Here is a 13,097-nt window from a genome sequence, read left to right as displayed (position 1 = left end):
CCTGACCAGGGCCGATGACCAAGTGTTCAGACCTCTCAGGAATTACGATCTAGGTTACTTCACCAGGAAAGCAACCTGGACCAGCTGAAGTGCTGACCAAGGAAGAGGGGAATATAGGATGGGTGGTAGAGGAAGGAGATGAGAAGTATCATCTAGGGATTCAGGAGCAATTGCAGCTGAGGACCACAGCTTATACCATTCATCCTCCAGGTGTAATTCTTCTTCCTAAGACACTGTGACCAGCCGCCATCTTGGGCCAGAGTGAACTCCACATGGGGCTTGAGCGCATCTGAGTGGCACAAAGGGTGGACTGTAGCAGACTGTCAGTGACCTGCCCGCCTCCTCGGCACTCACCATTCTAGCACACGCTGACCACGGTCCATGACAAGCACAGTTAGTCTCTGCCAGGGGGCTTTTCCCCAGCGTATGTGTGGAGAGGCCAGAGCACCAGTGAGTTAATAACCCCCGGAGCAGACCTCAGCCAATGACAAACAAAACTTGGAGGATGCCTGCCCCAGCTTCCTCGCCCCTTGGATGGGGTAACTGAAATGGGTTCTAGACTGGTGCATCTCCGACTTCAATATGCATTGAAGGTCAAGGTCTTGGGGACCTTGTCAACATGCAGATTCCGACAATATAGGTGTTGGGTGAGACCTGAGACTCTGCATTTCTGATAAACTCCCAGGAGATGTTAATGATGCTGGTCCACAGACCACACTTTGAGTTGCAACGGGCTACACTCCCTCCCAGGTTTCCCCGGTAGAACTGAGCCTCTGTTGCCTAAAACTCCCTTTCGTTAGCTTCCTTCTGTTCTCAATTCCCCACTCCCCCACCAGCAGGGCTTCCTGGGATCATCTTCTAAATAAACTACTTGGTTTTTTTTTTTTTTCATGATTGAAATCTTTATTATCAATGCTCTGGAAACACCAAGAATTAATTAGAAGGTGACTAAACCGCTCTGAGAATTGAGCTCTTATTTTCCAAAATGATAAACTCTAAACTGGAAATTGAACATATCAAGCCAGACTCATAACAAAAGTTCTGGGACCCTCTGATCTCATACTGTTTTCTGTCCCTCTCTGCCTGCATGTTTGAGAATCCTGCCTTGGCAAGAGTCAGTCCAACAGCCTCATTTAACGGAACAAACGACGTGTTTTCACATGTTGTTCTGGGGGACCTCTGCCTAAGACAGTGGTGACTTCATTCCTGCTTTACCCTTTGCAGCTAGGCACTGAGTCAGGATCCCAGGAACAGAAAGGATCGGGGAAGGGGGCCTGCCCAAGCATGGGCTCTGGAGGCCTGAGGGCTTGGGTTCAAATCCCAGCTCCACAACCAGCTGTTCCATTCTTGGGAGGGTCACTTCACCTGCCTAGGTGTCAGTTTCATCACCTGACGACCATTTATCAGATCACCCACCAACCCTCCAGGGGTTGTTGAAATGATTATGTGTTTAATCAAAGCCCCTGGCACGTAATTCACTACTGGAGCCCATCCTCTCGCCACAGCTTTGCCGCACCAAAGTGCACATGCACACGCACACACACACACACACACACACACACACACACGTGCACTCCCTGAGAAAGACAGCAGAGGCTGGGCCAGGTAGCGCACAGGTCCTTTATTTCCTTCACCGGCACGTACACGGTCTGACAAGCAACAGAAGCATGAGAAGCACTGTGGGGAGGTGGGCAGATACCGACGGGGGCCTGAGCCCCCGACTCTAGGTGTTTATGAGTAAAGGGTGGGAAAGGGCGAAACATCTAGAACAAGGAAACAAGGGGCACTGAGGAGAGGATGTGGTGGGGAGTGACAGGGCCTTGGGAGGGAGCCTGGACACTCACAGGCCACAGGTGGGGAGGTGGGGAGGGCAGGGGAGGGGAGGGAGCCCTGCACCCCCATCCCGGGCAGAGGGAGTCCTCGCCCACACAGACAGATGCTTCTGGTTACACACAGCAATTAGGGACTGAGAAGAAAGAGCTAAGAACCGGGAAAGACGACCAGGTCCCTAAAAGTCACCAAGGACTGGGAAGCCACCTTTGATTGGGGGTCAAGGGGTGAGGGGCATGTAGTGACCAAGGTGCTCAAAACAACTTCCTACACCCCGGGCCTGAGCCCTGCCCCAGCTCAGAGCCGAGTCTGGTAGCTGGTGGGCCTCCCCCTGGGCTTCTTACGCCCCCTGAGCTTCTTACGCCCCTGGGGCCACCAAGTGATCCAGGCGCAGCAGCCACAGCTTTTGCACCAGCTGCAGAACGAGGGCCGGGGTTCCTTCAGCCTGTCCCAGAAGAGGGTCAAGGCTTGGGCCCTCAAGTTCCAGCCCAGGTTCATCAGGACAGCGGGTGGGCTGGTGACAGATCGGGGGTCCGGTTTCTGAGCAAGGGAAGGGAGGTCTGGGGAGGGTGGGGCTTGGCCAGGCAGCGGAAGGAGGGGCCTCAGGCTGTCTATGGGGCCTCAGCAGGCTGCTGGGAAACAGCAAAGCCTGGAAAAGAAGTGGGTGGACGTGAACTGGGGGCCTGAGGACCACAGGTCTGGCCTGGGCAGTAGGCAGGGGCTACGCCTCGTCAGCTGTATCAGAAAGAGACAGCCACCATTGAGTTATGCAGGTTGTCTAGCCATAGAGGTCACCATTCAGTTTACAACCTGCACAACCTTACATGGAGACCCTGATGAGGCCACCCAGCAGTGACCAAACGGCCATCAGAGTCAGGGCAGATCAGATATAATGGTGAGGCTGCCAACAGGTTATAAACATCACAGCTCACCCAGGAGGCCAAGAAGGCACCAGGACAGGGTTAGAGGGGAGGGATGGGTCAGGGAAGTCGTTATGGCATAGCAGTGACGAAAACGGGTTCAGTGGCCTTGAACAAATTATTTTGCTCTCTGAACCTCCGTTTCCTCTCCAAACGGGGATAATACGTACCTACAGGGGTGTGAGGATTAGAGAAGATAATTCGCATCACTAAATCATCTTTGATATCTCCATGTACTCCTCAAGGCAGGGCTCTCACAGCCTAGCACAAGGCCTGTACTCAGCAGGTGTTACTCCCCAACCTTTGGGGCTTCCAGCTGGGGAGAGGAGACCTTAACCGCCCCCCATCACCCTGTAGGAGCCCCTAGCCCACCTTCAGACTCACCCAGGGGACTGGTCCGACTGTGGCCCTTGCTGGCAGAGGCTTTTGTCCTAATGGCCTGGGAATGTCCTTCCAGGCCCTGGGAGGGTGATTGGCCCCTTCCTCCTCCAGCCTCCGAAAGTCCTGGGTCGGCCCCCACAGCTGCTGCTCCACGACCCCGCCCCCCATGTTTGTTTTGGCTGCTGCCCCTGCTGCAGGGTTGAGGAGCCTTGGGGATGGGGGAGGTGGGGGTGGGGGGGACGCGGGAAGGGGGCGGGCCGAGACAGGCAGCTGAGACGCAGTGAGGGGCTACAGTCCGCGCCCTGACCCCCAGCCCAGCCCCAGGAGCAAAAAGGGTGAAGATCTGGAATCCTATGCACACTCCACGTAAATAAGCATTGGGGCCACAGTTCCCACTGAGGGGGACCTGAGGTGCCTATGTAAATGATATGCAAAGTCCATGCAAATCAGCACGCTGGGTGGGGCCGGGCTGGGGTAAGTGAGCGTCTGGGGGGCTCACCTACCCTCACCTTTCATCGGCTTCACGATCTGCAGCTTGTCCGGCTGGCCAAAGGGAGGCCCCCACAGGAGCACTCACCTTTCTGGAGCATCTTCTGCCGCAGCTGCTGCCTGTAATGGGCGTCCTGCCAGTTGGCCAGTTGCTGGAGGACATACTTCATGTCCAGGCACGAGGGGCCCAAGCCGCTGGCATCCAGGGCTGACGTGACCACGTTCATCCGCGTTGCCTCATCCAGCTCGGGCTCCGCCTCTTCCCAGGCCTCAGCCTCCTCAGACACCAGCTCTGCCTCTTCCGTCACCCCCTCGTCAGCTGGCAGCGCCTCTCCTGTGGCCCCCAGCTCCTCCGCAGGCGCGAAATCCTCAGCTGACATCAGCCCCTCCTCTGCCTCGAGCCCCTGCTCCCGCTCTCGATCTTCACTGTAGTGCAGCTCACAGCTGGGCAGGGAGACAGGAGAGTCCTTCCCTAACCCCCCAAAGCCAGAGCCACCCCTCTTCACTGCCCCAGGGCACCTCCAGCCACTGGGGCTCCTGCTCTCTGCCCCGGCCTGCACACAGACCCTGATGGTTACTCCCCAGTTCTGTCCCAGCCAGGGGAGAGGGCAGCTGGGTACCAGCCTCAAGGCTTCAAACACCCAGCCCATGACCCTGGTAGAAAGAAGAATGGTCACCAACACTGCCTAGGCCCCGCCTTCCCCCAGTAACCACACCCTGCTGCACGGAACAGACCAGCAGGAATAACATCCCCTCTGCCCCCCTCCTTCATTATTTAACATTCACAACCCATCCCACATCTAGTTGCCATGGGAACAAATCCATTTTAGTAAGGCCCAGACAGGTCAAGTGACTTGCCCAAGGACACACAGCCAGTAAAGGGATCAAGCTGGGACTCAGTCCCAGTTGTTTCCAGCTCCTAGGCCAGTGCCCATTCGCCTCTCAGTCCCTGGTCAGGTGAAGGGAAGGCTTCAGCTCCCACTTGGAGAAGCCTCAAATCAGATGGCCACCCATGGGGCAAAATTTGAAGACAAAGCGGGCAGCTCCTTCCCAGAACAACTCTTAGCCCAGCCAGCCCGAGAGCAGGGGCTTCTCCAGGGTTGTAGGGCCACAGAACCAGCTGCAGGGGGTTGTCTGGCTGCTGAAAGGTGAGGGCAGGTGGGGACTTCCCTGGTGGCGCGGAGTTTAAGAATCCGCTTGCCAATTCACGGGACGTGGGTTCAAGCCCTGGTCGGGGAACTAAGATCCCACATGCCACAGAGCAACTAAGCCCATGTGCCACAACTACTGAGCCTGCACTCTAGAGCCCGCGAGCCACAACTACTGAGCCCGTGCACCACAACTACTGAAGCCCACGCACCTAGAGCCCGTGCTCCTCAACAAGAGAAGCCACCGCAACGAGAAGCCCACGCACTGCAATGAAGAGCAGTCCCCGCTCGCCGCAACTAGAGAAAGCCCGCGTACAGCAACGAAGACCCAACGCAGCCAAAAACATAATAATATTTTTTTAAAAAAGGTGAGGGCAGGTGAAGGGGGAGCCCCTGGTCGGCGTACCCCAGATCTGAGGTCTCCTCTGGAGTCACCTTCAACATAGAAAAGGGCCTTCACTGTCCCGAGGCAACGGGAAGCTGAAAGTGTGAAATCCCTGGGACCCCATCATGCAGAAAAATCCCAGGGAGAAATGATACACCCAGAACGTGTGCACAGAGGAAAGGTTTTGAGTGGAAGGGGCCAAGGACCAATGAGGCAGGAGGAGGGGCAGCCGGGGGGGGAGGAGCGGGGGAGGGAGGTCAGAGCCGGGTGTGAGGTGAACCCCCTCCCACTACCAGAAAGGCTGCTGCCTACCAGGTAGGCGAGAGTGAGTGCAGGGCAGGCAAAGGTCTGGGGCCCAGAGTGCACCTTTCCATAAAATACACAGGGTCTGAGATAATCCTCCTTATAGACGTTCTGAGCTCCTCAGCCAGGGTCTCCTGGAAATCAGGAAGTGCTTCCTACGGTGGAGAGGGGGCACATCACCAGAAGATCCCCACAGAACCCCCCACCCATACCCCCAGGCACAGGAAAGGACCGCGGATAGACACAGATCGCACAGAGGTAAAAAGGCAGGCAGCCAGGGGGCCTCACCAGAGGTACAGTGTCCGTGTAGTGGGTGACAGAGCCAGTGGACGCCGGGGCTTGCTGGCGGAGGGTCTTCACCTCCTCCTGGGCCTCAGTCAGCATGCTCCCACGCTCAGAGTACTTCTCCCGTAGGTCCTGCAGCTGGGAACCCGCCCACAGGCTCTGCTGGGACGCAGGCACACCCAGCCCAGACGCCTTGCCCACTCTCTCCCCAGGGAGCGGGGAAGCCTGGGCAAAGAGGCAAGAGGCCCAGACTCTAGACCCCCATAATGATATGCAGGGTGATCCCCGGACTCCGCTCCACTCAGACCCCAAATGAACTGCCACCTGCCAGGCCCTGTGCCAGAGGCTGAGGGTATGGAAAGGACAGACCCTGTCCCTGCTGCAAGGAGCTTGTCCTCTCAGGAGAGTCAGGCAGCTGCCCAAGGGTCCCAGGTCCCCCAGGAGCCCAGGGTAGCCTCACCTCATCCTGGAGCTGCGTCTGGATTTCTTTCTCCGAAGCCAGCTGCAGCTGCAACTTCTCAGCCTCAGCCCCATACTGGAAGGACCCAAGACCAGTGAAGTTCACCCCAGACCTCCCCGCTCCCGCGCACACCCTGCTCTGGCAAGTCTTCCCAGGCTCATCAGTGAGTCTCTGGCAGCTCTTCCAAAAAGAAGTCACGTGGAATAAGGCCAAAGAACGTGGGCAGTCACGTGGCCTGTTTCCTGGAACACCCTGTGTCTCTCTTTGGGCTCGGTCCCCAACTTGGGACGAGTGGACAGGATGAGGCGCTCTCTGATGTCTCCTCCAACACTGACTCTGACACAGAGAGGGGCCTTGGGCCTCTGAGCTCCATGGGGTGTGGGTCCCATGGGGCCACGACAGGAGCAAGGAGCCCCGCACACACCCCGACGCACCGTCTGGCAGCACTGCTGCAGCTTCATGACCTGGGCCCGCAGCTGGGCAGCCTCCCTCTGCTGCTGTTCAGAGTTCTGCATCCTGAGCGCCAGCACCTCCGACAGCTCGGCCATCTGCTGGCTGGCCTCCGCTGGGGAGGAGTGAGGAGAGGTCAGTTCTGGTTCCCTGGGTCCTCAGTCTCCCAGATGCCTCCGTCCACCTGCACCCCTCAGCTCGCGCCAAGTACCCGAGGTTCCACAGGGCTTAGCATCCCTCACTCGGGTCTTCTTTTCAATAAACATTTACTGACTGACACAGAGCAGGGTGTTGGACAAGCAGTCAGCAAGACCTGGCCCCAGCCCACACTGAGCTCAAGACTAGTGTGGAGACTGAGGGAAAAAGAAATCGCAATAGTGCACGTTATGGACTAGGATGCGGCAAGCGTAAAGGGTGCATCGGGGTCACAGCTGCCGCACCCAGGCCAGCCTGGCAAGGTCTGAGATGCTAGGACCTCCCCGGGGAAATGGGGCTCGCCCAGCAGAAGGGAAGACAGGGCCCAGGCAGGGTGTGGAGAGGCCCAGAGGACGCCAGGAGGGAATGGCTGGGGCTGTGGGCAGGGCCCAGATCACTAGGGCTGGGGTAGGGAGGGTGGGGTTTATCCTTTGGCCAATGGGGAGTTACTTGGGTGTTTTAGGCAGGGGAGTGACATAGATTTGGTTTTAGAAAACTCCTTTGCGCTGTGTGCAGAAGGGCCTGGAAGGGTAGGAGTGGAGGCAGAGAGACCAGTTAAGAGTTGGCCTGGGCTAGAGGCAGCTGGGGTGGGAAAAGGAAAGAGACGTGAGCCTTTCCTAGCCTTTCCTGTTGTAGAAGCAACAGAATGTGGGGACTGGCTCCTACTCCGGGGGCCTGGGACCGGGGTGGGGGGGGCCATTCAGGGAACCCAGGGGGAAGGAAGGCCAGATTTGGGGTGAGCGGAACAGCACGAGTTCATCTGTTGCCACCTTGAGTATGCATCTCCCCAGCTAGGCCTGAGCTCCTCAGGGACAAACGCTGTGCCTCACTCATCTTCAGGACCACACAGTGCCAGGCACAGCCTCTGCCTGATAATGCAGTGCCTGAGGAGGGAGGGGGGCCCTGGTCTCTGGCGGTTCATGGCTCCCTCCATTCCTCGCTCCCAGCCCCCTCCCTCCCCCTTCTCAAATAACAAAAGGAGACAAGCTTAGAGGAGCCCCATAGCATCCACACAGCTCTTTACAGTTTGCACAAAGCACTTCCTCAGCTGTAACCCCTGGAGAGGTCAGCAGGGCCAAGTTTATGAACCCCCATTCTAAAGATGAAGTTTCAGAGAGGTTAAGGAACTTGTCCAAGGTAACACAGCTAGGTGTCAGAGCTGCGACATGAACTCAAGTCTCCAAACTCCAAATCCCAGGTTCTTGTCTCTGCTCCTCTGGACAGCGCCGCCTACCCCCAGTTACAAGTTCACGTACAAAACTGCTCCACACAACCCAGGATGAACATCTGTCCTTCCTCCTCAAGGTCATCGAGTTGAGAGACCTGGAGAGCGGGAGAGAGGAAGGGGCAGGGGCGTCAACACCCCCTGCCCACGGGCACGCCCTCCTCCCCCGTCCTCACCTCCTCTCGCAGCTGCTCGTTCTCCTCCTCCAGCAGCCGCAGCCGCTCCTGCAGGGCCTCCAGCTGCGGGCAGTGGTGTGCCTCTGACTCTGTCAGAGGAGTCCTAGGGGAGGGAGTGATGGGAGTCGGGGTGCAGGGGCTCGGGGGACCCAGTTCCCAGCCCACCCAGGGCTCCCCCACCCCAGGCTGACTGCGGTGGTCTCAGTTAGCTCCAGCAACCCCAGTGGCAGGTACATGGTGTCCCTGTTTGCGAACAAGGAAACTGAGGCTCGGAGAAGGGGCCGCCCAGGTGCAAAGGCAGGACACTTGCGGGGAGTTCCCTGGTGGTCCAGTGGTTAGGATTGGCACTTTCACTGCCGTGGTCCAGGTTCAATCCCTGGTTGGGGAACTGAGATCTCGAAAGCCGCGTGGCGCAGCGAAAAATTAAAAAAAAAAAAAGGCAGGACACTGACGGATCTGAGGCTTCGTAGGGATGACCATGCCCCCGCTCTTCTTCTTCATCCTCCTCGTCCTCCTCCTCTTCATCATCAGAGTCTGAGTAAAGCTGAAGGAGGTCATCCCGCAGGCTCACCTGGTGTCTGAGATGTAAAATCTGGCAGGAGGAAGAGAAGCCCTGGGGCGGGGTATGGGCAGGGGCAGGCACACAGCCCAGCACAGTGGGATGGAGGCCGGCCTGAGATACGCCTCCCGCTGCCCTCCCCACCCAGGTACCTCCTCCCTGGCCGAGCCCAGCATGGCTTCCAGCTTGCTGTTCTCCTCCGGCAGAACACTGTTCTGTTTCACCAGGGACTGGCCAATGCGAGCTGCCGTGTTCAAGTCCCGCTCTCTCTGCAGAGGGACCCCCATCCATGGGGAATATGTTCCTGGTTTCTGGGATCTCCCAGACAGATGGGAGGAGCTAGCGTCCAGAGGAAAGCTAGGCCACTGCTGGAGACCCTCTCCATCCCCTAGTTCTCCGAGGTACTAGACAAGAGCCTGCCATGAACCCACTGTGGGACCTGACTCAGTTTCCCCCTATGGAAAAAGAGATCAGACCGGAAGGTGCTAAGAGCTCTCGCAGCCTGGACATCCCACATCTACCTGTCTTCCGTAAGAGGGACCTCCAGCTTGGCCCCCAGAGAGGTAGCCAGGCAGGAACACTCCTACCCCTACAGACATAATTAAAACGGGAGCCTGGCTAAAGCTGGGGCTGTCCCGGGCGGGGAAGGCAGCACACACCTCCTCTAGCAAACTCAACATCACTTTGACATCTTCTTGGGTGATTTTCTTGACTGGTGGGTGTAGGTCAGGACACAGCGCTGCAAGAGAAAGCGGGAAGCCACATCAGGGAAAAGGGGGCCCATGCTACCTGCCACCTTACTGTTTCCTGCCCTCAACAGCAAGGATCAGCAACAAGGGAGAAGACTGAGTTCCCTTTCTGCCCCCAATATCCTCTCCATACCCCCAGTAATCAGCACTCCCTTCCCTGCTCCCAGGGCCAGCTGGACTCCTGTTTGTTTGATCGATTGATTGTTTGTTTTTTCTGGAGGGGCCTGGGAGGGGTAAGGAGATCCCAGTCCTACAGCTCGGAGGGAAGAGGAGAGGCAGCCTCTGTCTGAGGCTCCGCCCACCCCCAAGATTGTTTGGGGGTAGGGGGGGAAGCCCGATCTTGACCCCAGCAGCCAGGAGGTTGGCAAAACCTCCTCTCTGCCCACCCACCTCCCCGTCGCTGGCGCGGCGGGCCAGCGCAGGCTCAGAGCGCACCGGTCAGAGCCCTCCCGCAGCCCCCCGGCCCTCTCCTGGCACTGCGGTAGCCTCGGGAGGGGGGCACTGAGAGTGCGCAGATCTGCTGCAGCAACAGGCGTGAAGAGGGGGGCAGGGGAGCGCGAGCACCGGGGATCTTACCCACCGACGGAAATAGGGAACGAGAGAAGGGGAGAAGGAGGTGGGGAAAAGGGGACCGGAGAGGCGCCGCAGACCATGACTTCGCAAGGGTGGGCGGAGGGGTGGGACTGAGGGCCAGAGGGTACCGGGCGCCCGGACCCGACGGGGCCCACTCCTCCCTGCTGCTGCCCTAGTCCCACCTGCTCCGGGGGTCCGGGGACCCAGTTTACTTTCCTCCAGCTCCCGAATAAAGGAGGCGCGCTCGGGGCCCGACACCCCAGGCCGCCGGCCGATGTAGGCAGCCGGCGTCTTCCAGATGCCCGCTGCCTTTCCAGTCCCCAAGCCAGCGGCGCGGGGGCCAAATGGACCTTGGAATATGAAGCGAGTCCGCGGCGCGTCCGAGTTGTCGGGCACGGACTGGGCATTCCCCTGGACTGCCGAGAATGCGGACGCGCGCTGGACTCCTGCCTCCGATCCAGCCTTGGAGGCCGGGCGAGCTCCCGCTGAGGGTCCCGAGACGGTTGCGGATCCGGATCCTGCTGCCTGTCCTGCCGCCGGTACCTGCACAGGGGCGGGCTCAGGCTCGCCGGAGGGCTCTGGAGCGGGATTGCCTGCGGGCAGAGGAGATGGGGTGACTGCTGCCGGATCGCCGGGTCCCGGCCAGTCGCCGGCTGAACCCTGCCCCAACTCTTGCCGGCGCATGTTGAGTCCGCAGTCGGCTGCCGCAGCAGGGCCTTTATAACCTGTGCCTGGATGCGCGCCAGCCGGGCCGTACCACGCGCGGGAGGGGGCGGCCGAGGAGCGACTGGTGGTGCCCGGCACTGGCGGGCGCTCAGGAGGCGAGCCAATGAGGCGAAACAGAGCGCAAAAGTAAGAGAAGAGCGAGGAGAAGAGGCGAGTGGAGTTCCAGCTGGTTCAGCGGACTTGAGCTCCGAGTGCTGGCCTTCTCTCCCCTCTCCACCTCCGGAGAATGGTTTTGCCCAAAGCCGCCGCTTCCCGGGGTTTCGGTTACCCGGACTTGGAAGTCCCTAACTGGGGGAACCCCCTCGCTCCGCTCCAGCCAGAGGCTTTTCGGCTGCCTTCCCTGGATCTGACCTGTAAGTTGGGGCCGTATTGTGTCTCTCCCGCGTGGGCTGGGAGATAAATCCAAACTCCAGTACGGCCTCCACGCGCTGCCCAGTCTGGGACATCATGATCCCGGCGCTCACACCCACGGTGTTCCAGCCGCTTGACAGACCTCTTTCTTATTTCTTAAGTCGTTTTATTGCCTTTCCTAGTGCTTTACCTCCGCCCTTATTCACTTTGCCCACCTCATACCACGGTAGCAAACACCTGTTCTTCCGGGAGACCCCACTTAGATGTCTCCGCGTAAAGACTCATCCGACCCCGTCCTTCTCGGCCCCAGAGCATCCTTTATGCGATGGCCGCAGTGGTCACACTGTGTCTGTCTCCGAGACCAGACGTGCGCCCCTTCAACACAGGGAGCGTGTTCCTCAGAGCGCAGCACGTGACGGGATACCTGTGAGGGTCGCCGTAAGTCCTGAATGAACTGTGGAGCGGCAGAGGAGTCCAGTGGCCATTTCTGTGCCTTTGGACCGGAGGAACCTACAGGCCAAAAAGAAATGGCTGCGGCACTGATTCTTTTAAAGCCTTGGGATTATTCTTGGTGCCCCAATTCCCTTCTCTTCAATACCGTCAATCACCAAATCCTGCTTAATTTACCTCCTAAATAGTTCTCACATGTGCCACCTCCTTTTCAGCCCTTCTGCTCTTGAGGCCTCATTCTCTCTTCTAGATTGTTGTGAGTCTCTCCTCCCACCCACCCGACCCCCATCCACATGACTCCATCTCTAACCCATCTCTCTCACTCATACCCCTATCCTAGCTAAGGAATTCCAGGAGCCCTTTTCCTACCGCCACCACTCAAAGCCGGAGCCCAGGACAGAGGCTGTGCCCAAGTGTGCCCCTGGGACAGAGGCTCTTCGTGCTGACAGCGTGCTTTGGGGGCCAGGTGTCCATGACACAACCTGGAACAAGAGGCACAACCCAGGAAGGAGGATCAGAGTGCCCCATCCCCAGCCGTCCAGTGGAGAAGCAGTGTGATTAGAGTATTTCCTTCTGTCTGGGTTCATTCATTCCTTTGACAAATATTTCTTGAGCACCTACTATATATACTAGGCACCGTGCTAGACTCTCAGGCTAGACCAGGGAACAAGGGAAACTAGATCCCTGCTCTCCTGGAGTTTAGAGTCTAGAAGGGGAGGCAGATAAACAAGAGAACAAGTAAGGTAGTTACAGAGTGTGGGGAGTTCTCTGAAAGAAACAAACGGAGCTATGACTGAGAAAAATGGAAAGTGCTACTGACAGGGTAGTCTGGGCCGTGGCAGAGGAGAAATCATTAACTGCGTAGTATTTTGCATCTCAACCCACACCTCCACCTTCACAGCCCATTCATACCCACCCCCCTCCAGTGGCAGCCTCTCTCCCCAGAAGCCTGTGTTTCTTATTCCTGATTGGTGAGTGAACCCTGGAGCCAGTTCACCTCCCCTTCCCCACATCCTGCATACCCACATGGGGATTCATCTGCCAGTTGATCAAAGGAGCAGTCTGCACTAGTTACCTTGTTTCTGAAACAGTGGCTCAAATGCAGCCCCCTCATTGGCTGGGAAGTAAGAAGTGGTTCCCCTGTGGAACCAGACCCCTCCCAACCCTTGCCCACCTGGCCCCTGCTCCCTCTTCCTCTCCTCTCCTCCCATCCAGACTCCAGGGCACTTCTGCCAAGTTGTTAAAGGTGGCTCAGGCCAGAGGCTTTGGATAAAAAGGTGGGGCATCTAAGCTCCACGGCCATTTTTTATGGTCATAATCCTTAACAACCTTAATATTTGTTGGCTTCATTTCTTCTTTCATCTCAGCTCTTCTCGTCCCCCTAACTTACCTTCTACTCCTTATTCATTCAACAAATATTTATTTATTTATTTATTATTAAA

At 57.8% G+C, this 13,097-nt stretch overlaps 1 protein-coding gene across 1 annotated transcript; it reads right to left on the bottom strand.

The window, feature by feature from the left end:
- Positions 1–1,634: 1,634 nt before the first annotated feature.
- Positions 1,635–10,812, bottom strand: HAP1 (huntingtin associated protein 1). Its single transcript, XM_060290935.2, is given in 12 exon segments — positions 1,635–4,064; positions 5,035–5,055; positions 5,496–5,611; positions 6,202–6,305; positions 6,308–6,370; positions 6,626–6,766; positions 8,103–8,169; positions 8,248–8,350; positions 8,700–8,839; positions 8,959–9,075; positions 9,466–9,545; positions 10,341–10,812. Coding segments are annotated over 12 exon segments (1,836 nt in total). The 3' UTR covers positions 1,635–3,652.
- Between the last annotated feature and the right edge of the window lie 2,285 nt (positions 10,813–13,097).

This window comes from Globicephala melas, chromosome 20, assembly GCF_963455315.2.
Source record: "Globicephala melas chromosome 20, mGloMel1.2, whole genome shotgun sequence".
Classification (NCBI taxonomy): Eukaryota; Metazoa; Chordata; class Mammalia; order Artiodactyla; family Delphinidae; genus Globicephala; species Globicephala melas.
The sequence above is the reverse complement of the archived record's forward strand: the minus strand, read 5'-3'. Positions and strand labels throughout refer to the sequence as shown.